Source organism: Poecilia formosa, unplaced genomic scaffold (genome assembly GCF_000485575.1).
Source record: "Poecilia formosa unplaced genomic scaffold, Poecilia_formosa-5.1.2 Scaffold138, whole genome shotgun sequence".
NCBI classification, from domain to species: domain Eukaryota; kingdom Metazoa; phylum Chordata; class Actinopteri; order Cyprinodontiformes; family Poeciliidae; genus Poecilia; species Poecilia formosa.
The window spans coordinates 1,089,556-1,113,146 of NW_006800077.1; the positions used below are offsets into that span (position 1 = coordinate 1,089,556).

General features: G+C 38.9%; 2 protein-coding genes across 3 annotated transcripts in view; one reads left to right on the forward strand and one right to left on the reverse strand.

Annotated features, from left to right (window-relative positions):
* The window catches only part of acsl3a (acyl-CoA synthetase long chain family member 3a), a 33,546-nt gene extending 23,509 nt beyond the window's left edge, over positions 1 to 10,037 (reverse strand). Inside the window, exons 1-4 of one of the 2 annotated variants that reach the window (XM_007562595.2) lie at positions 9,584 to 10,037; positions 4,908 to 4,973; positions 3,911 to 4,419; positions 303 to 480 (exon numbers count right to left, since the gene is read on the reverse strand). In XM_007562595.2, coding sequence (XP_007562657.1) covers positions 303 to 480; positions 3,911 to 4,285 — 553 coding nt within the window. In that variant the 5' untranslated portion in view covers positions 4,286 to 4,419; positions 4,908 to 4,973; positions 9,584 to 10,037. The remainder of the gene's footprint in view (positions 1 to 302; positions 481 to 3,910; positions 4,420 to 4,907; positions 4,974 to 9,583) is intronic. The other variant, XM_016676649.1, reaches the window with a different exon arrangement.
* A 729-nt stretch (positions 10,038 to 10,766) lies between these two features.
* Positions 10,767 to 23,408, forward strand: farsb (phenylalanyl-tRNA synthetase subunit beta). The gene is given in 19 exon segments (XM_007562596.2): positions 10,767 to 10,899; positions 11,313 to 11,368; positions 11,593 to 11,747; positions 11,926 to 11,998; positions 12,099 to 12,214; positions 13,065 to 13,215; positions 13,319 to 13,427; positions 13,533 to 13,603; positions 13,694 to 13,755; positions 14,636 to 14,687; positions 14,781 to 14,842; positions 15,066 to 15,153; positions 15,155 to 15,274; positions 15,364 to 15,444; positions 15,537 to 15,629; positions 16,485 to 16,602; positions 16,834 to 16,986; positions 21,986 to 22,133; positions 22,470 to 23,408. Coding segments are annotated over 19 exon segments (2,544 nt in total). The 5' UTR covers positions 10,767 to 10,841; the 3' UTR covers positions 23,248 to 23,408.
* Positions 23,409 to 23,591: the final 183 nt, after the last annotated feature.

Below are 23,591 nucleotides of genomic sequence, written 5' to 3' on the forward strand. Positions count from 1 at the left end.
CTGAAGAAGTAGCTGCAATGCTTTTAGTTAAAAGGATGCTCAGTGTGAGTAAAAATGAAACTGTAGACTGACTGACTGTAGAATAAATCTTTACATTTCTCAATTTTAACCTTCAGTGAGTAGATTTTTCAATCTTGAAGCCTGGAGTCACACACACGATTCTTTTCCATTCTTAAATATGAGGCTAATTTACAATAAAGGTAAACAGTTATCTCTAACAAATCTGATAGCACTGTTATTTTTTGTTTTAGAAATAAAGACCTTATGGCTTTCTGAAATCTCAGCATTCAGAGTGAACTTACATGGGAAGTTGTACGCAAAGCAGGCCTGGGCAGCTATCAGCCACTCTGCTCGGGTTTCACAAAAGATGGCGATGTTGGTTTTCGGCCGCTGACCCAAAGATGCCAAACCGCTGCCCAGTTGAGTCGCTGCTGTCAGAGCCTCTTTATAGGAGAGCCAGCGGTACTCTCCAAGGACTACCTGCAGTTACCATACATGGTAGCGACAATAGACACTTACTACTGTGTTAATCCCCACACAGCATAGGCAAATGAAATTTAAACACATTGCATAAGACATAAAATATTCCTTACAGGTTACATGAAGTTGAAAGCAAATTCTCCCCTAGATGCCAGTAATGCCAAGTGGCTAATGGTGACCTTGTGCACATGCTTTAGAGTCGCCCAATTGTAGATGAATGTTGGAAGTATAACATTTAAATTTGTTCGAAAAGTTGTTGGAACTCAAATTGAACATTACCCAGAAATATAGATTCTGGGGGAGCCAATATGCCCTAATGTGACCTTCTATGAAAAAGCAAAACCAAAAACAATATCTCCTACTTAGAAGTACAGCAATAAACTTGTCTTACTAAAAGCCTGAAACGATATAAAATTATGTGAGAGGGAGAAAGGCAGCATTTGGAAAAAATATGGGGCCCTTTCACAGATATTCTACCTTCTCTAGATTCAGATGACCACACCAGTGATATGAGCCCTTTTGGACCAGCTTCAAAGAACTGGGGCTTTGTCCTGTTGTCCTGTGCAACTTCTTCATTGAACATATAAATATATTGACTGATGGACATGAGTGTTGCAAATGGTACGACTGTGTATGTGTGTAAATGCTTGTAAAGTGAGAACTATGTAGGCAGTATAAATGGGGGTGGGATGGGAAAGGAGGCTGTTTGTTTTTGCTTGTTTCCTTTCCATTTTCTTCTTTTTGTTTACTCTGATGTTCAAATTATCCTTTCATGGTGATTAAAAGGTTATACGTTTGTCTGTGTTCCAACTGGAAATATGTCCTAATGCTTACCGCGAACCAAGAATATTAATAAATATAAATCTTAAAAAGAAACATGAATACTCCTAATAGTCCATCCTGCAGAGCTGAGATTTAAACAGGGTAAAAAAGCTAACCAGTTTGCAGCTGTCCAGCCAAATCCCTAACCTTGACAGAATAAAAACTGGGTCAGATAGTCACCTTTCAGCATGATACCGACCTCAAGGCTGCAGCTGAAACAACAATGCATGTAAGAGGTTTTGTTTAAAATGCTTTATTTTTTTTATAGTAAATATTTATTTCTTATATAATATGCAGGTCTAAAGTTTATCTTTGAATAATGGGATTGGCAGGATTTTCAGAAAACTGCAGAATGCAATTTAATGACAAAGATCAATGATTAAGCTCAATAGTGTATTTTTAATAAAGCTTTTAGATTCTACAGAGTTCTATAAATTTAAATTTCATAAGATTGAGTTTTATTTAATTTGATCTTTAAGAAAGCTTCAGCAAGTAAGCTTGGAAAAAGCCATTCACTTAGTAGGTACTGTTAACACAAACATTTAAGCCAAAAGTTTCACTCTTTTACCACAACAACACAATGTGAACTGAGTAATGCTCTTCCTCCAAAACCCACATTATAGAAACAAACTATTTTGCATAACTACTCTTCTGTCATCCCCATGCCCCTCCTCTGGATATTACCTTTAAACACCCACACTAAATGCTCACAGCAAACACCAGAGATTCCTGCACGTTTAGTGAGGTTATACTGACTCCTATTGGTTCATAAATGCTAGTGCAGACACAGACATAATGTTTACTCATTAGAAAGGATTTGCACTAGCTGGATGGATTCAATGCCTGAGAAATAAATAGCTAAGGCATTTAGACTTGCAAAACCAAGTGAGTATTAGATGGATTAAAAGGATCAGGCTGGTGGGATTAGTGTTGGAATTCAGCGGTAAATCCCTGAACGTCAAAGTTGGGAAACCTCTGATTTGTGCTCACTTCACTGCACGCTAAAACAATGTAAGTTTGCCTCCTCACTGATTTATTTTAATATTTTAAATTTCAGTATGAGTGACATTAACAACATGTTTGAATATAACAAAGCAGCAAATCTGTGATTATTTCACTAGATTAAACAAAAACAAACATTACACAAGAGATACTGTCTGTTTAGTGAGTCTGTGCCTCTCAACTCACAATGTAAACAGATCTCTAGAGTCTACTTATCACATAACTCAACTGAAATCCATAAGAGAAGATTCTCCCTGACACCTTTCCTTGTGATCAACAACTCTGTTCACTTTTATATTTTCTTTGCTGTTTTCAGCCATCCTTCTCAATACTAAAATAATGTACTACTTTATGTATAACATACACTGGAATAACCTGGGAGTTTTCCAAACTAATCTACAGCGGGGACTCGTTCAATACAAAATTAAAATCAAAGTTAATTACAGCTCTATTAATAATTAGCTGATGCCCTGCTGTGATATTGATTCTAATGAAACCTGAAGGACAGTCAGTACAGGATGGATGCTGAGCTGTCAAACACTTCCTGAGTTTGTGTGAAGTTTGCCGCATCTCTGCTTGTTTTTTCCTGATACTCTGATTTCCTCTCCCCGTCTAAAGACGTTCATGTCTTCTTAAGTGCTGGCTCTAACCTGATCTGAAGTGTCTGTCGGAGCTGAGCTAGTCGGTCTCTGGTTTCTCATAGTGATGGGCCGCTGCCTGATTCAAAGTGTATCAGTGTCTTGCTGGGACATAATCTAAATCAGGGAACTTCAACTCCAGTCCCCAAAGGTCAGTGTTCTGCAGCTTTTAGACGTGTCCCTAGTCCATCCATTATATGGATGAATTACATCCTCAATATACATTAAAGTTCTCCAGTGTCAGTCTAATAACCTGATTATCTGACTCAGGTGTGTTGAAACACAGACACAGCTAAAAGTTGCGAATATGTTGCTGAAGTTTCTGAAGATAAAAACGAGCAATAAACCTTCAAGGTAATTGGAGAAAACCTATGAGAGATTTGAATGTTTAAAAATCCAAAACGTAACCAGGTTTTTGCATTTTGCAGAGAAAAATAGTTCAATGTTTAATACTGATTTAAAAACACAACTCAAAAAGGTTTTGATTAATGTAATTATGAAGGAACAAGATTGAGATTTGCAACCTTAAATTAAGATGATACTAAGATAATTAAGAGAACAGCGCAGATTGCTGAGTTTTTCACAGCAATCTGCACTGATTGCAATCTGCAATCAGTGTTTTCTTTTCTTTTATTTTTCTGTTTTTGTTTTCTGACATATGTACTGTTGAGTTGTTTTTTTTATTATTGTTGTTTCTTTATATTTGTTTACTTTGGGGACTAAGTTTAATGTGAATCTTATGTCAAATGTATCATTGTCACTTGTTTTTTTATGTTACAAAATTCAATAAATACAATGTTTAAAAGATGTTACTAAGATTATCAGACAGATATGTGGTTAATGAAAACTCAGCTTCAACTACCTTTACATTTAATTTAATAAAATGTTTTTTCCCCCCCATATACCTTCACCTACTTCCATTACGCTGCAATTTTAAGAAGTTCCAGCTGCAACCACCTTCAGATTACCTTCTTAAACACCTTCCCGTTGCTCTGTCGCTCATCTTCCTCTGTAACTACTTCCCTCGTCCCAAGACAGTCTCTCTGCGGGAACCTCATGGCTGCATACTCAAACATCTTATCCAGCGTATCCACTCCAGGGTGTAGCGATGAAAGGAGCCTTTTGGTGGCGCTGACTGCTCTGTAGGGTCCCTCTGAGCATCCTAGAACTGAACAAGCCTTAGGTCTCTTGGCCCGATCCTCCTCTGACCCATAAAAATTCTCTTGGGATCTGGAGACCCAGCTGAGGAGGTAGGAAGGCAGGAAGGTGATTGCGGTATAGATCCACACCATGAGGTGGAAGAGGAGCAGCAGCATGGGATTCAGGTCCTCTTTGAGCCTCATTTTGGTGGAGATGAGGGATGATGAGGTGAGGAGGAAGGCACTATTCCTGCTGTTGAAGTTCTCTGGCTTTATGCTGTTAACTTTGACTTTTCTTCTAGAGTTTCAGATTCCTTTACTGGAAGATAATGTCCACCCTGGTGGGAAAAAAAATATCAAAGAGGATATTGATGCATAACTCAAGTTGTAAAAAGCTGTCTGGTTTCATTATTAAGTAGGTTTTAAAAAATCTTGACATAGACAAGATCCTAAGACATAAACAATCATTTATACCCTGTGCACAGAATTATTACGAAAATTGTGATTTTTACAATCAATTTAATCACTAAAGAACTAGAGGGCAGTCGGTTAACCCAAAATAATAATAAGCCACAGGCCAGAATATTTAAGAAAGTAAAAAGGAGACTTTTCGGTTTGGAGTCCTAGTGATTGAGAAAACTACCTTCACCTTGGGAAATGAAGTTTGATGGTATATATGGCCCATATATGAGCTTATATATCCCATATATGGCCAATTTTTCACCTTTTAACACTTCTAAAAGCAAATTTTTGCTCTTTATTTGTTTATTTAAAGAGGGCTAAATACAAAGGCATGCAACATGATTCTTTGACAATAAATACATACATTTATTTTTACTATGGCCCATAAACACCCCGTCTCCCTGGAGGACCTTGGGAGCTGTCCATAGTCCTGAACAGAGACAATGGTTAACTTTACATCTTAAGGCTTCTGACCTACATTGCCTGGCAGAAGCATTAATGCGCCTTGAACAGTTTGTACAATTTGTCATACAACAATCCTAAAATGTAAGGAATTTTAAGTGACAGACCAACTCAAAGTGGTGAACTATTTCATCACATTAAATCACAATAGAATACACTGATGTTTGTTGGATGTAATGTACCAAAATTCAGGAAAAAAAACAACGAATTCCGAAAAATGACAGAGTATTACCACTTTAAAGTCCCCAAGCAGTCCATTTTAAGAACAGGAATTCATTATTCATGAGGGAGCGGCTCATCTAGCTTCTCTGAAGCATCACATTGTTTTCCATAAAAAACTGCTCACTGACACACCCTGCCTCTGTCTCTCCTCTGCATACAGTCATCCTTCAAGTGTCTCTAAGATTGATACACAAAGATTTTATCTTCATTGCTTTCCCAGATTTCCAGTTCAGGTTCTTGAAGCAAGCATGTGCCTACTGAATCTCAGGAGCACATAATTTACAATGTTACCTCCTCAGTTCTCAGTTTCTTTGTGTTCAGGAAGCATTTGTTAACCCAGAAAGGACGTCAATATGAGACAATACAGGAAAGCTAAGCAGAGTTTCCAGACAAACTTTTTTCACTTCCCTGAAAACCACAAACAGAACTGCTGTAAAAATGAACCTCTTGAAACTGAAAAATAGCTTAATGTGCAACCAGCATTTAATTTCTACCTTAAAAACAAAGCAAAACAGAATAAATATGTCTGGCTCCTTGTTTAATACCTTGTCTCATAAGAGTTAAAAACTATTTGACTAAACAAGTGATAAAGTATTTGCAATAATATTTTTTTTAGAATGTTTAAATATCATACATTTGTTTCAATAAGACTAGTGGTAAACCACCTGCAATAACTGTGACATGCCTTTGTTAATCAACTGTTATTATTAATTATTTGTTGATTATTTTTAATTAGGCATGTAGATTTGACAGCAGTCCTAGTCAAATTCCTGTTTATTTCAGCAAACCAAGTAAAAATCACATAATGAATGTGACAACCAGGATGTAAAGCTGCCCTGTAGAGCAGACCTGATGTTTAGGCTTTATATTATTGAGATTTTTATTTTTATTAAGCTTTGTGTTTTATTGTATGTTATGCAGTTTCCTTATTAGTGTTTGAAAATGCTTTGGAAGTTACTTTTTAATTTTATTTTAACACGTTACAGGAACTCACTCAAAGTAGTTCTGCAGCTTTTGTGACTACTTTTAAAAAAAATTAGTCTTATATCCAACACCTAACACAACCCTGATCACAAAAAGGACTTCCTCTTGGAGCAGCAGAGGAGATGTACGTTATTTCTAGATCACGTATTAGCTGAAATGACCAAGTTCAGAAACATCTTATACTACATTCTTTTTAGCAGTATGTTATGAAAAGGAAAGTAAATTTTGAACAGCATTTTATTGTTACTGTTTTCACCTTCAACTTTAAGGGAAAATCTGAGGTTTTAGAGTGGCTTAATCAAAGTCTGAACTGAGATTTTAGAGTGTGATAGTCAAACTCTGAACTACAGTACATTTATGCTGAAAAATCCTCCAGTGTAAGGTAAATAACAATTCTATAAGGAGGAGTGGGCCAAAGTTCCTCCACAGTGATGTAACAAACTTGCTTGATGAAAGATATTGCTGCTCAAGCAGTAACTATTTTTTGGGAGCAATTACTTTTTCTGCTAGGTATCTTTTCCCACTTAAATGATCATTTAAAAGAGTAGTTTAATGTTGACTCTGGTTGTCTTTAATTTTAAAATTGATTTAACAATCTGAAATATTGACAGAATAAAACTGTAAAGAGGAAATTTAATTTTGTACTACAGAACCTATAGATTATAATACATGAGTGCAGCACTATTTAGTAAAAATAAACATAAACATGGTTGAAAATTTCCACCATTCATTTGTGCCTTGTAGTTGCTCAATGGCTGGTTTTATGTAACTAACAGAAGCTTTGCAGTGAGCCTCCTTTCTCTGGATTAACTGAATAATATCGTGTTATGTTCTACGTAGTGGTGGGGTGAGCAGGGATGTGTGTGTGTGTGTCTGCGTGTGAGTGTGTGAGTGAGAGAGGGAATCATTGCTTCCTTGAGAAATCGACTGAATGAGGTCTTTTGTGTGCAGACGTCATGGTGCTGACACCCTCTCAGCTGAGCTGGGCAGGCGGATGTCTCGCTGAAACTTTGACATAGCCCTTGGAGAGAGGACGACGCAGCGACACAGTCTGCGTTTGCGCTTCTATGTAGGTGTGTGAAGAGAAAGAGGACTTTATGTGTGGTTAGTTTGTATGTGAGCGTTGGTGTTGCAAGCCAGATTTATGCTTTTGAAATAATGACATAACCAAAAGCTTGCAAAACAACTTAACTGAGTTTGTTGGGATTTCATTTTAATTGTTTAGATTGTGTGGATTAGACCGCAGCTTTACTCTACTTTTGTAAGCACATGTTTTGTTGACACAAACTGTTGGCAGACATGCAGGTCACAAACTTTCCTTTGCTGCAAGCTTTCCTAAAGTTTCAGAACCTGATCTGGACATGTTATAAAACTATGTTAGATGGGTATTCATATTTAAAACACGTAGGCAAATAAATAAAAAATGATTCCACTTTTAAAATATTAACATCAGATGTGTTTTATAATGTTACATCAGAACAGGCATGTCTTTTTTCAGAGGCTCTTCAGAGAAATCTACCTTGTAAGGAGAAAGAGTTTGCCTGTGTGATTTATATTCACATCAAACCATCCTAGAACAAACAAACTCCAAGCACTTCTAGCCCAGGCCAGTGCACAAATTGTCAAGCAGCTAGTGGTCTGAACTCACAGTCAGTGTTTTTTAGGGAGAGTTTGGATTTGTTAAAGCAGATGTGGTTATAAAAATTAGAAATATTCCAAAGAGATGCAAGTATTGGCTTAAAGTTCCAATCAATACACTTTTAAAAGACAACTCCAGAACTAAACTCTCAAATCAGCTGTTTGTGATTTTTTTTAAATCGCACTTCTAACTCACATTTTGTGCAACCAATTTTTTGAGGTTCTTTTAAAATTAACCTATTTTAGCTATAGAACTGCTGTTTACGTTCAGAACTCCACTAAGTTTATGTAGCAGAGGAACAACATTTTTTTCTATCTGAAGCACACATGATCAACTGGAACCACATTCAAATATGCTACAAGCCAAACTATCAATAAGTTATATCAAAACACAGAGTAAAAATGCTAACTTTAGCACTTAAGTTATTTTTCCACATTAAAGCATCATCAAGAGGAGTGAGATGCAAGTTCACTGACGACTAACTGTATTTCTTGAGTTGTTAAACATAAAGGTGTCATGTTGACACAAAATATTAGTTGTTGTTTTTTTTCAAGAAAAACAGATAATTTGATGTCTGAAACATGACGAGAAAGTTAAGTAGGATGCAAACCTAATAAGACAAGGGTCAGTTACTGTGGGTGGGGTTCTTTTTTTAAAGTTACCCATCAAAATATTAACAGCAGTAATCTGAGTTATTTACACTCTCATAAGAGAAAATTGGGGAGTCATTTTTCAAAGTTATTCATGTTATTCATTCATTCATAAATGTCCCAATTTCAACCTAAATATTTAGATAGCATTTTAAATGTTTAGTTTATAAATTAAATACTTGTGTCTTGCTTTGTTTTACCTTTATGAGTGTAAACTATGATCCTGTGGTTTATTTATTTATTTTTTACTTAAAGTTATGACGTGAATCTCATTCCTGCTCAGGTCTAATCACAACTCTAACACAGACAATGCCACACTGATGAAATGCTGTGTCATTCTTTTGCACTTTATAGCTCTTGATTTGACAGTGATTTTAGACCAGCATCAAACTGGGACACAGTCTTGCAAACACATACAGATATATAAGGGGCAAGAAAAAGATTATCTCCAATATAAATCACAAACTCTGCAAATGCTCACACCTGAAGAAATATGAACGTGTGCGTTAAAGTTTTCTAAAAGTTGTGGTTTAACACTTCAGAGAGGCCAAACGCATGCAGTGTAATTCAGATCTAATTACCACAGTGGTCGCAGCAGAGGGCCTCAGATGTTCCAGCTGGAACAACAGCCAAATGCACCGAGAAGCGACATGCACATACTTTTACTCACAACTTCTGGTTTTATGAATATAAAAATAAACAGCGAGTTGGGAGTTGAAAAACAAAACCGCACAAATAATGCTGACGGTGTCTATTCTGTTTAATACACCGACATATTTGGAAACGAGAGAAATTCGCATTTGACACATAACGACGTAAGTTGAAGGACTTTATCTGTGTTTTGCTGTCATCAGTTGTTAATAAGGCTGCCTAACCCGTTTTGCAGTGTTTCGCTCCCTCTAATATTCAATTAACATTCTCAGTTTGTCACATTAAATGCGATTGAAGCACATGAGCTCATTCAAAGCCAGTTGTATTTATGTTTTTAAAAAGTATAACATGCGTTACTTTAATACGTTTCTGTCATTTATTAGTAACTTGACGTAGCATCCCACACGTCGACAAAATGAAGAGGAAACTCACCGGTGCAGGTTTCCAATCAGCGGTCAGTTTCTCCGACTGTGGCCAGGCTTTCTTCGCAGTCTGAAACCGTTAACCCACCGGATCAATGCGTCGGTCTGTGGATGCTGCGCGCCCAGTGAGCTCCGAGAGTGCCCACGCGCGTTCGCGTTGTTGTGGAACGCGCGTGTGGATGGCAGGTCGCGTGGGGAGGAGGAGGAAGAGGGGGAGAGGGGGGTGGGAGAGGGGCTTCTCTTCGTTGTGATTGGACTCGTGAAGGTGGCGCGTGCTAGAGACCGACCAGCGATAGATAGAAGGAGGTCTCGAGGCGACTACACGGGTTACTGGCGGTCACAAGAAAGACAAGGCCATGCGCACGACAGTCGCGCGCACGCATAACTTGCGGCTTTTTAAAATAATCATCCACAAATGTGGTTCTGACAAGGTTCCTCTGCTCCGCTTGCTTGTATGAGAGAGGCTACAGAAACACACTGACCGCTCGTTTAGCCTGTTTTAGGGTTATTTAAGATAAAATAAATAAAGGTTATTTTATCTTTTCGTGCGTTTTGTCGTTGACAGAGCCTGCCCGAGGAATAAATAAACTTTGGACTCTTTATTCTTGCTTGCCTGGAAACTTCAGAATCTGAATCAGCACCAGTTATGTTGACGAACGTATCAGTTCAGGCTTCTTATACAGCCTGGAAAACCATTTGATTGAAATAGTTTCTACTGTGATAAGAATGGAAAACAATCTGAATGGAAAAATATATATATTTTTTTTATTTCCCGAAGTAATTGCTTCTTGTTTTACAATGGTATCCATCCATCCATCCATCCATCCATCCATCCATCCATCCGAAGCAGTTCTCCATTATTGTGACTAAGTACAAAATACTATTTATTGTTGTTTTTCCTTATTTTCCTTTCAGGATTTTTAATCCAATTCCTTTTGGGAAACGAAAGGGTGAATCAAAAGTCCTACATATTGTTTATTTGCTAAATATACACCTGAAAGAGCCTAGAATAAATATTGAGAACTGAAGGAAATAAAGACAACCATTTTATTTTTATGAACGCATTACGTGTTTATTGTCATGACAAAAAACTAAAAAACTGAATTGAGTGTGTGGACGATAAGGATATTACACATTCATGTACAGTCGATGGCGGTATGGACTCAAATAGCTTACGATCCGATTTTGAATCAGGCACTGCAGCAGACAGCTATATTCGACTAGTAGGGTCCTTTCACCTCTGAGCTGGCTACGATTAGCAGCTAAACATGCCGACTGTCGGAGTTAAAAGAGATTTTCTCTTTAAGGCTCTGGGCCGAACATACAGTAAGTTTTGTCGTTTTCTTTCACAATTAACTGATAAATTGTCTGTCTTTGATTCTATGGGCGTTTTAGACTTTGAAAGAAATAAGAAAGCATGATAGCAAAGGCTGAACTTGCTGCCTATCAGCTCATTGATTGAGTGCTAACAGCTAAATTCAGCTAACCATCAAGTTTTATTCCATAACGTTTTTAGCTTCTGAAAAACATGCTACTACTTGAGGGCAGATTTCTGTTTATTTAAGCGTGAGTTATTTTTCGCTAGCGTTTGTGTTGGTTTAATAAAGTAAAACGCCTCACATCTCTTCAGCTTATGTCTGTGTGATTGCATCATTTCCTCTCTTCCAGCTGCAGACACATCGTCAGATGGCTGATGAACTGAATATACATTATTGCTGACAGTTTTTCTCTTGTTATAGCCGATGAGGAGTTTGACGAGTTATGCTTTGAGTTTGGATTGGAGCTGGATGAAATTGTAAGTGATTTATTTTGGTTACATAAACCCAAAATGCTTGTTTATACTTGATAAATCAAAACACTGCAGCTTTACTGGCATGAATTGTTCAACTGCCTACAAGGAATCTGGAATTTTCTTTAAAAAAAATTAGTAAAATATAAAATTACAGATGATTTGTAGACATGAGTAAATACAACAACAAAAGAAAATTATAAACCATCATTGGTCTGGTTCTGTTCCAGACCTCAGAAAGGGAGATAATCAGCAAGGAGCAGGGCGACTCTAAAGCTTCAGAAGCATCCGATGTTATTCTGTATAAGATCGACGTGCCAGCTAACCGCTACGACCTGCTGTGTCTGGAGGGGCTTGTCCGTGGTCTGCAGGTCTTCAAGAATAAGTGAGTCACACCCTGCTTCATTGAATAGGAATGTTATCCAGTATGATCAAATGGTTTGTTGGGGGAAAGAAATGACGAATTTTTGATTTAAATACAAACAATTATTGTTGTTAAAAGCATCTCTTTTTTTTTTTTCTTGAATTGTTTTACTTTTGATACAAATAAAATATTGTTTCAGGCTCGAGGCGCCTCGATACAGACGCTTGAGCCCAGACAGTGGGGAGTCTCAGAGGTTGATCATCACTAAAGAGGTGTGAGAGAAGAGATTTGTTGTGTTGCCTGAAGTTCCTTTTGAACAACAGAACATTAATTTTTGAAGAGAATAAAGTGTTTTTGATGTGTTTTCTCCAGACAGCAGCAGTGCGACCCCATGCCGTGGCAGCAGTGTTGAGGAACATCACTTTCACTCAGGAGCGCTATGACAGTTTCATTGAGCTGCAGGAGAAGCTACATCAGAACATCTGCAGGTCAGTGCAGAAGAGTAATGACGTCTGAGCACCAGGTGGAGGTTTCTATCACTTCTGTAGTGTTTTTCCAAGCTGATCTACTCACAACGTAGGCTGCCGGTCAGCGCTGAGCTTAGGCGGGAACACCTGGAATAGGAATTATCACGATATCTTGTGGTACTATTATGATTACAGTAAAAATGGTAACAAGAACTAGTTATTACTTCTTGTTTAGGTAACTACCCGGCTCTGACTGCATGGCACAGCAATCAAAGCCCCCCAAACACAGACACAGCTGTTGAAAAACGTATGCATTTGCACTATGCTTCTTTAGGACATCAGTCACAAGGAAGTGTGATTTGTATCACCAAACTACTCGCACATTTGAAAATTTATTGATCTTTATTGATACTTTAGTTGAACAAATAATGGAAAAAATAGTAGAAGTAACAGACCTGACAATAGGGACCATTAATTAGAATTTATGATGTCAAAAAAGGTCATAAATAATTTATTTTTCAAAATTATTATAAGAACTTTATCATGATAACTGATAAACGATATAATAAATGCCCACCCCTAACATGGAAGCACTGATATCACAGTCATGGTTTTGGATGGTTGTTTTTGTTCTTCATTTTTTATTTTATTTTATTTTAATATGGGGCACTTGACATTTCATATCAATAATGAGGAAAGCATTCAACATAATGGCTTAATGAACAGGACTCCACAGATGAATTCAAAGTGCTGAATTAGAGCAATGAGTTAGGCTTTTTCAAGACGATATCCAATAAAACTGATTGACAGAGAGAAAAAGCATTTGTCTTTTTCATTCATTCTGAGTCAAGTATTAACTGTGTTTATCCAGGAAGAGGAGCCTGGTTGCCATTGGCACCCATGACCTGGACACCATCTCAGGCCCGTTCACCTACACAGCCAAAGCTCCCGGAGACATCTGCTTCAGACCGCTAAACCAGACCAAAGAGTACACCGCTACCCAGCTCATGAGCCTCTACAAGGTAAAAGCGGTTTTAGGTACCTGGGTCTGGGTTTTGGTCTTCAGAGCAGCTCATTATGCTAACAGCTGACCTAATCATAATCATAATCATGTTGTTCACACAGACAGACAGTCACTTGAGACATTATCTCCCTATTATTGAAGACAAGCCTGTGTATCCAGTCATCTACGACAGCAACGGCATTGTACTGTCAATGCCTCCTATAATCAATGGTGAGATTTTATTTTCTTTTTTTAGTTTTGTGGTAAACTTGAAAATGAACAAGACTACTGTACAGTTTAGACAATACTGAGTTAGAAAGTTTGCTCTGGCTCCAGGGGACCATTCAAAAATCAGTTTAAAGACGAAGAACGTCTTCATCGAGTGCACGGCAACCGATCTTACTAAGGTAATACTGAGACAAGACAAATACAAACTCACCACCTCTTACTGTTGCCATTAGAAACGGGCTCAACCCTCGCCGTGTTCTTCCCTGCAGGCAAAGATTGTGTTGGACATGATCGTGACCATGTTCAGCGAGTATTGTGCTCAGCCTTTCACGTGAGTCTCCGTTCCTTCAGCCACCTCTGTTTGCTGAAATAGGTTTTCACTTCTAGTTCAAACTCTCGGACGTATTGTTGCATAAAAGCCACAAACATGTCACTAGGATTTGCTGTGATGGATCAGGACAAAGTAGAAGATAATGAGGAAGTTAAATGAAAAAAAGTTGAATATAAACATTTCTTTGAATATTTAAAAAATCTAAAAAGTGTGTATTTGTATTCAGGTTGATGCTTACAACCATCTGCAGAATATCTGTCCATTCTACTTTTATAAATAGTTTGAGCTCAGTCACACTGAATGAAGAGCATCTTTGAACAGCAGCTTTTAAGACTTGCCACAGATTCAGTTGTAGTTGAATTTATATGGATACTTCTGCAAGTCTGTGTAGATTTTATAAAATTGTTGCAAAATCTGTTGTTTAGAGAGGGCTGAAAAGTAGTGCTGCAACTAACAGTTATTTTAGTAATTTATTGTTCTATTAATTTTTCTGATGATTGATCAGATTAAGAAGTTAGTAATTTATATTTAGTTTTCATCTTAACGATATGAAAACTACATTAAAAGATTCAAATAAAAAATAATTTAATTATATGATACATATATCGCAGCAAATGGCCTTTTTCATCATGATTAATCCGATTAATTGGTTCAGCACTACTGAAACAAAATTCAGATGCCAGAAAGTTATTAAGGGTTACATTGATCGTTTAATGATCTCTTAGTGTAACCTCCAGATTTAAGCAGTTGGACGCCTTGCTTTATGCTTCGTTTGTGCTTGCTTTGCTTTGCTAAGCTCACAGTCGCTGGCTTCACAACAAAGGCTCATGAAGTCATTGAAAAATATTGAATTTCTCATTAATTTGTTCCTCCTCTGCAGGGTGGAGCAGGCTGAAGTGGTGTACCCAGATGGAAAGACCTGCATATACCCCGTACTGTTTCTACTTCTATTTTCTTCTTTTGAACAGTAATCACTTTACTGACATGATCTCTAAATCTTTGCTGTTTCCTGGTTTGTGTTGCAGGAACTGGCTTACAGGAAGGAGAAGCTGTCTGGCGAGTTCATCAATAAAAAAGTTGGCATTAGGTAACTCATTTGAATTACTCATTGTGTTAAGATATGCAAGTTACATGCATGCAAACCAGCATTTATACAGTTTCAAAGTTTTCAAGTAAATATCGAATCTTCTCAGATGTTGTAGGAACTCCATCAATTGGATGCACTGCATCCAATTGTTTTCAACAAAGACAAATAAGTTTTTTTTTTTAAACAAATGCTGACATTTTTCCTTCATTCCTGCTCCCATCAGGGAATCAACGGAGAGAATTGCTCAGCTCCTGACCCGGATGTGCCTCCTCTCCCAACCCACCGGCGTCGGTGACGAGATCGAGGTGGAGAATCCCGCCCACCCGTCCTGACGTCATCCACGCCTGTGACATCATGGAGGACGCCGCCATCGCCTACGGGTTTAACAACATCACCCGCACGACGCCACACACCTACACCGTAGCCAACCAGGTGCCACGCCTTGGTTTCTATAAACGACTCGTCTTTAGAAGCACCAGACAATGTTACATCTTGTGAAACTCGTTTTTGTTTGTTTGCAGTTTCCTCTCAATAAACTGACAGAGCTGCTGAGACAAGACCTGGCAGCCGCTGGGTTCACAGAGGCTCTCAACTTTGCTCTGGTGAAAAAAGATAAAATTACATTAATATAAACCTTAGCTTGCTTTTTTTTTTTCTGTAAACCTAAAAATGGTCATTATTTCACTCTTTTTAGTGTTCTCAAGAAGATATAGCAGACAAGCTTGGAAAAAAGATCTCTGAGACCCGAGCTATTCATATTTCCAACCCCAAGACTGCCGAGTTCCAGGTGAGATGCAGTTTGACAGAAACACAGAATAATTACATACACTGACTTTCCCACTGAGCACAGACTCACTCTGGGATAAAGGATGAGGCAGATTACTTGTCAAATAAAATCCTTCTATGAGAATTATCTTGCTTTCTACCATCTATCCTCTACTGTAATGGTAATTCTCTCAAAACTGTTTTCTATTTAACTTTAACATGAGTGCTGTACAGATTTTACCATTTGACTGAAGATGCGTCAATATATTTATTTATTTATTTTTATTTTTTTTTTTTTTTTTCCATTTCAAATGTACTTGACCGGAAACAAGTACAATATTTTTCTGACTAATGTTCGCACCCTACAATTTAAAATTAATTCTGAAAATGCTTTTATGTGGGCATGTTTTGATGGTGTTCAAAGCAATGCAAGAGGATTTAAAGCTATTTAAAAATGTGAAAACTATTTATAAAATTAATCGCTAGTTGGAGATGCTACAGAAAGTTTAAAATGTCAATTCTGCAATTTTTTTTCTTTGGCTTAAAATGATATTAAAACTCCATTCTTTTGAGAATTTGATACATCTGTCATCACCATGGTGACACTTCCTGCTCATTCTGGGTCATCCCTTGGCATTCTCAAGTTCATCCAGATATAAGAGTATAAACTTATAAAGAGTAAAAACTTTTTTGCAAAGAATCTCTTCCCTTCATCTGATCCTATAGCAGAACATGATCATTTTAAGTCAAACTTTTCAAACCATGTCGATCCGACTTGTACTGTTATTCTTCCACTAGGTGGTGCCCTTTTCCTCTTTAATAATCTGCCGCCATGCTTTCGACTTTCCCAATGTTTTTTTTTTTCTTCCTCCACCAGGTGGCGCGCACCACTTTGCTTCCTGGTCTGCTGAAAACCATAGCTGCCAACAGGAAGATGCCCCTTCCTCTCAAACTGTTTGAGATATCTGATGTGGTGCTGAAGGACGAGAGCAAAGGTGTGAATATGCTTGAACGTGAGACGATGTATGACACGTTGCCCATTTGGAAGTTGCTGTTGCCTGAGTAACAGAAATCAGATATTTATTTTTTTAGAGGACATTTTATTTTTACTTTTATTTTTTATTAAATTTTTATTCATTTTTTATTTTATTTTTATTTTTAGGTGCACAAATGCACACTGTCAACGAATTTGAGCATCGTTACATTAAATTCTTTCCTCCACCCAGATGTTGGGGCAAGGAACAGTCGGCGTTTCTGTGCTATTTATTACAACAAGACTCCGGGCTTTGAGGTGATCCACGGCCTGCTGGACCGAACCATGCAGCTGCTGGAGGTGAAAGCAGCTCGTGGAGAGGGATACCACATCCAGGCTGCAGATGGTAAGCAATCTGGACTCAATTAAATCCGATAAGGAGTGTGCTCTATTGGCTCAGAGTCCATTAAAACAGAAAAACACAGTTTTATGGAGTTTTTTCGTTTTTTTTAGATTTTTTATTTAATGATCAGAAACATGATATAAGGCAGGTTTTGTTTGGATTATGTAAATCCCTAACCAGCATTGGTTGTTAGGAGAGGATTGTTGATTTTGCTGTTTCCATGGTAAATTGTGCAGCTTAGTGTAGGTGAAATCTGATGGGGTTTGAGGTGCAAGTGGAAGTAGTGTAGTGAGCATGTCTACTTTGTAAATTTAGCCTAAGATCTGGATGGTTACATAAATTACAAACACAAGTCCTAATGACTAATTCAGTTTGATTTTAATATGCTTCCTGTTATGTCTTTTCAGTTGCATTTTTTTAAAAAAGTAGCAACACGGGGGCTGTAATGTTATTTTGACCAAGTGATCTTATGAGCCAGATATAGTCATTTAGATACAAGAAGAGCTTTTATGAAAAGCTCTGTGTTTAAGGAGCAAAGATGGGCAGAGGATCTACAAGTTGGCATCCAGTCATGTAAAATCAATCCCAGCACAAAGGGGGAAGCACTTGATTCACCTCCTTCTAGTTCCAACCCCATATGGCTCAGGATTGAAGAATTAAGATCCTGGATAAAACTGAGTTCCCTGTATACATTCTCTGGAAGACTTGGAAAGTGTTTCTCCAGAGGGAGATCCCTGAGTTTCCCTACTGGATCCATTGCTTTAGGACTCCAGCTCTTTACACACCGTCACTTTCGGACCTCAGCTTGCTCTGAGCGATACAGAGCTGGCTAAAAATGTTTTTGTCTGAACCGGTTAATGATTTAACGCGTTAATCCAAGGCAATAAAATTTGGAGCGTGACATGGTTATTGCACATGTTAATTACAAGGTAGTCTTAAAGAATTTGAAAAAATATTTCCCAGACTAGTAATGGTGTGGAATAAAAACAAAAAAACAAAAAGTGATTATACTTCCAGACTGTTTGAGATTGTTCTGACTACATATTAACTGAAAAGATATCTGAAATTATTAATACTGTTGAGTTGAATTGATGATTGAACTAATCATCAACTAATTGAGTAACTGATTCATTAACTGGAGTATTCTGACTCAATAAAAGACCTGTGGATGTTTGTTGCAGCCGAGGATCAACATGTCCCTTCATGAATAACATTCTACACTGTTGATTGGATAAAATGTAGGAACCCTCTGAATAAATCAGTACTGTGTAAGTGCTGTGATTAGAACAAAACAAAGCAAAACAAAAATAATTGATATTTTAAGAATATTGGCAAATTTTCAGTATCAAGGAACTCGAGTTAGAATAAAAAAATGTTGCTTCTGGCTGCGTTACATGTTTTCACATCATTTTACAAAAGCGGGTCTCATTTTGTCCACCATCCAACGCTGCAATTGGATCACAGTTTGTCAAATAAACTGGAACAACACTGGACTTTGTTTGTGCTATCATTTACTCAAAGTTGTCACATCAGCTTCAGTGTTTATGAGGTTGTGGGCCAAAATGCAACCTTCTCCTTTTGTGATGAAATGTGTCAGAATGACCTTCAAAGGGCTGTCTGTCACGATGAGAGATGGAGTAAGAAACTCAGAACCACAAGCTTTTTCAAACCCCTGGCCGCAGTTCTTTTTTTTTTTTGCACTGCAGAGGATGAATGTTATCAATGTGGAGGTGGAACAATAATATCTGAGGAAGGATGTTAACTTGAAAAGCAGAAGGATGAGTTGGGCTGATTTCGTCTTCCATCCCTGTGAAATTGGCAATCAGAAAGGTTTGTGTTTGTCATGGCTTCTGTTTGCAATGGAGAAATCCATTGCAGTGTTGGATTTCTCACTCATCTCCTTTTCTCCATCTCCACCCACCTTTTACTGCCTTCATCCCTTGGCCTGCCTGCCTCCAAGGTCGCCCTGTCGGAGATTCTTCCGGTCTCAGATGGTCCATTCAGACTGTAAATCAATGCGCTTGAGAGCAGAGAGGATCAAGGGAAGGCAGACAGGGAGGTGGAGGAGAAAATGAGAGGAGACCAAAGAGTGTGACAGTGCGACGTAAGCCTGGAGGAGCGTGCACCGCCTGCGGTGTGCAGATCGGGCATGGGAGTCACGTCAGCCACTGCAGTGCTCAGCAGTGGGACAGAAACGCAGCAAACAATTTTCTTTCTTTTTCCACGCTGCACCTTTAGCGCCTCCCCACATATGCCAGCGTGTCCTTAGCCCCATTACAAGGTCATGACCCCAGCTAACCTTTCAGGCATCCTCACGATATGTCCATTCAAAGGGCGAGGCAGAACCCCTCCAGGGGAGTCCGTGTCAGGTTAGTTTCCATTTCCAAACCTGGAGAAAGGGGATGACGTGACGAGCCGAGGGATCCGCAGTCAGACAGAATCACTTAGGAGACAGATGCCCATGTTTCACCTAACAACTGTGTCCAATGCAAACCCCCGGTCCATTTATCAAGGCAGGGACTTCGACCTGGAGCAAGTCTTTTATTTGTTCAGATATCGATTTGCTGTTGTCACAGTTTGTGTGATTAAAATGTGGCTCACTGAATACTCTTGATTGGGAAAAAAAAATGGATGAATAGAATTATTTGAAATATATCCCAAACATAGAAGGTTTATACTCAAACTCAAATAGAATTAAAAATTTTAGAAGAAAAGAAAAATGGTTAGTCTCACCAAGAGAAACAATTGTTGAACATATTCGTCATGCTCATTCAATCCTCAGATGTTATTCTTCATATCGGTGTTTCTCAAGTTGTGGTACAAGTACCACTGTTGGTACTTATTTCTGTTAAGCTGGAGAAAGTCATGGCACACCCACGCATTGATTTGATAAGCATCTGTTCAATTCTTGGACTGGTTCAGTTGCCTGGTGATAATGTAATGTAGAGCTGTGTATCATCTGCATAACTGCGATAACTTATCTTATTTGTTAACTAGCAGGAGCCCCAAGCTGGAACCTTGGGGTACTCCGCATGGGATTTTTGTCAACTTTGATGAAAACTTACGCACTGACTCAAAGTTTCTTTCTTCAATAAGATTTGAACCAGAAAGTCTGAACAAGCACAGAAACATCCAGAGGCAAAATACATCATATTTTGTGTCCATTTCTCTATTTTTTTTAAAATTATTATTATTTGAAACTGCTATTTTTGAGTAAATGCAAATTATGGCGGCTAGACTTTCAAGCTCCCTTATTTTTTTCTAACAAGGGCCGACTATTTATTTCTGCATTAAGTGCTACTAAAAAGCTGTTTTAGGTCTTTCTATAAAATATTCCTCCTATTTTACACCAAGTCAAGGCAAATACCTGAGTTAATTGTCTTTTATTTCTAACCTGAAGTTGCCTGTTTGCAGAAATGAAGCGAGAATGGTTCTAAAGTGAAAATAGGATTTTTGATTAATAGTCTCAAATCCAACAGCATCATCAGCTGGGAAATGATCGATCCGCCTGCCGTTTCTGCTCCTGAAAGATGAAGTGTGTGGAATGTTGCCAGGCTCCAGCGGAGGATTTTCATTGACGGCTCAGTTATTTAGGATATACCCCGGTGCTATTTATATAGTTGCCATGGCTTCCCATTTATATTGCAAGCTAATGACGTGCTTGCCAACGCAAGCAACTCCACTGATAAAGTCCTGCTAATGGACACGGGGCTAAAGTGAGGGGTAGAATTACCCCGCCGCGATGTCATCCCCTCTCTCTCTGGTCCTCTTATTATTCCCCCACGGTGATGAGAGAACGTCCAGGCTGTGTGCTCTGGAACCCATTAGCAAGACAGCGTGGGAAGAAGCAAGGCATTATGGGAGCATGCCACGTTTGTGTATGTGTGTGGAGAAGGGGGGGTGGTTACTGTAGTAACCACCGCTTCCTGTCATCTCTTGACAAGTCTGTTTGCCAGTCTGTTTGTGAAAAAAAATTGAGCATTCAGTTTTGAATATGACTGGAGTCTATGAGGACTTATGGAGTACGCCGATTTTTATCTGGGAGTTTTGTTGCACACAGGAAGTTGTGCCTCGTTTTGGGGTGCGGAAGAGCTGAGAGTTGATGACGAACGTGGGCGAACAAATGATGATCATTAAGCCTGAACCGAACAATTTCACCCACACTCTGATTTACTCACACATCTGTGATGTGGAAGAAATCCTTGTTTTTCAAAGGAAAAAATCATCTAAGAGACAAATGGCAGCAGTAAAAACTGGCAGACAATAGAGACCACAGATGGTGGATTAGATAAATATGCATAATAACTATGCTTTTGGTTCTTATTTTCCCATTCTTTTTAAGGACTGAACTTCAGCCATTCTTAGAAACACGGATGATTAAAATGTAAAATTTATTTTGGATTTTCTCTAATTCAAAAAGGGTCAAAATCACACATACATGCATACAGTCAAACTAATTTGTGAAATATCCCATAACGAATTGCATTATCGACCTTGAAGCCATGACAGAAGCTCAATGTTGAAACTCTAAATTGTTGAAACTCTAATTTGTATATTGTTCTGAATATTCAACCTTTATAGAGAGAGCTTTTATGATAAAAACAGAGTTGTTTGGCCACAGTGTCAAGAACAATCTCTTAGTGACTGAAAGTGATGCTTTTGGTGGCCAAAACCTATGTTTCTAAAATTTACCTAATATCTAAACCTTATTGTTGAAACTTGGAAATATTTTGCTACTTCCACCAGGACAATAATCCCAAGCACACCTCAAGGCTATTCTTGGACAAGATAAATCCAGCAGACAATGAGCTACTGGAACACTGCCTTCCTTCATGATTCTCATCTCCCTTCAGTGCTCCTTCTGAAATTTCTCCCTTTCAGCTGGATTTCTTTGAGTTGCTTTTATACAAAAAAAAGAGTTCTTAAAATACACCTATAAAAGCTTTTGGTCTTTTCTGATATTTTTTTCCAAGTTTAAATTTTTTAAAAACGTTTCTTTCAGATTCCACCTTCTTCCCGGGTCGCTGTGCTGAGATCTTTGTCCGCGGGACGAGTGTTGGGCGTCTCGGAGTCCTTCACCCCGATGTCATCGGCCGCTTCGAGCTGACCATGCCCTGCTCTGCTTTGGAGATGGACCTCGAACCTTTCCTGTGATTTCACCTTCCTAAACGTCTACCAAACATTTATGGGTTGCTAAATCAACCAGATGTGTAGTTTGGTTTTGTGTTTATGGGTTGTGATTTTGGTCGTCTGTGTAATTGGTGCACGAACCAACCAGTGTGTACAGCTTTGTAGTGTTGATCCAGTGGTTTTTAAATAACACGGCTGTTTTCACTAAATTAAAAATTAACGTGACTTCTTTGTGTTTGTGAGTCTGTGTGTGGGTTTTGCATGCATGCATGCCCTTAATTTTGGCTTCTCATGCATTCATTGGTGCATGGTGAATAAACTCAGTGACTTATTATGTGTTGCTTTGATTTTTTCAGTGGCCACACTGCTGAAATCCTCCTCACACATGACGTTCCCATGCAGGAAACCTTCAAGCACCCGTTTCCAGCTCTCAGCCAATCCCAGCCAGCTCTGCCATCTCGCCTGCCTTCAACTAAAACAGTGCTTGGCGATTTGAGCTCACACGCAGGCCTCAAGGCTCTTAATGATTTCCTGGCAGACAGAAGCTACATAGAGGGTTTCACGGTGTCCCAAGCTGACGCCGCAGTGTTCGATGCCATTCCCTCTCCGCCCTCGCAGGCCTTCTGCCACCTCCGACGCTGGTACAGCCACATCAAGTCCTTCCATACCGAGAGAGCGCGTCTCCCGTCAGCCAGGAGTCAGTTTGTTCTCCCACCCACTCCGCCTGCCTCCCCAAACAACAACAGCGAAGATGACATCGACCTTTTCGGTTCCGACGACGACGAAGAGAGCTCAGAGGCGGCTCGGATCCGAGAGCAGCGCCTGTCCGAGTACGCCGCCAAGAAGTCCAAGAAGCCGGCGCTCGTCGCCAAGTCCTCCATCCTCCTCGATGTCAAGCCGTGGGACGACGAGACGGACATGGCCAAGATGGAGGAGTGCGTCCGTAGCGTCGCTATGGAGGGCCTGCTATGGGGGCAGTCCAAGCTGGTGCCAGTGGGCTACGGGATCAAGAAGCTACAGATAGGGTGCGTAGTGGAGGACGATAAAGTGGGCACAGATCTCCTGGAGGAAGCCATCACTGGGTTCGAGGAATATGTTCAATCTGTGGACGTGGCTGCCTTCAATAAGATCTGAATCGGACAGAATTAACCGACTGAATGACATTGGCTAATGTCAACTGGACCCGGCTGTAGTCGGTGTGGTAGCTTTCCATAGAAACTCAGGTGCGTCAAAGACTCTATTCTTTGATCCGTTGCTTTAAAACATCAAATAAAAGCGTTCTGATGTTTGGCTGAGCTCTCTTCTGAGTGCATCTTTTCATATGGCCTAATTCAGCATTTTTCACTGAATCTGTAATGTCTTATTTGCTTCTCAAAGGGAAACTGTTGCAGTCAGTGAAGCGTTAAATTAAAGTAACCTGCGCAGAAGGCAGTCCATCTTGAAAATGAAGTCTGACAGGTGTGCCGGCATTCCTTCTA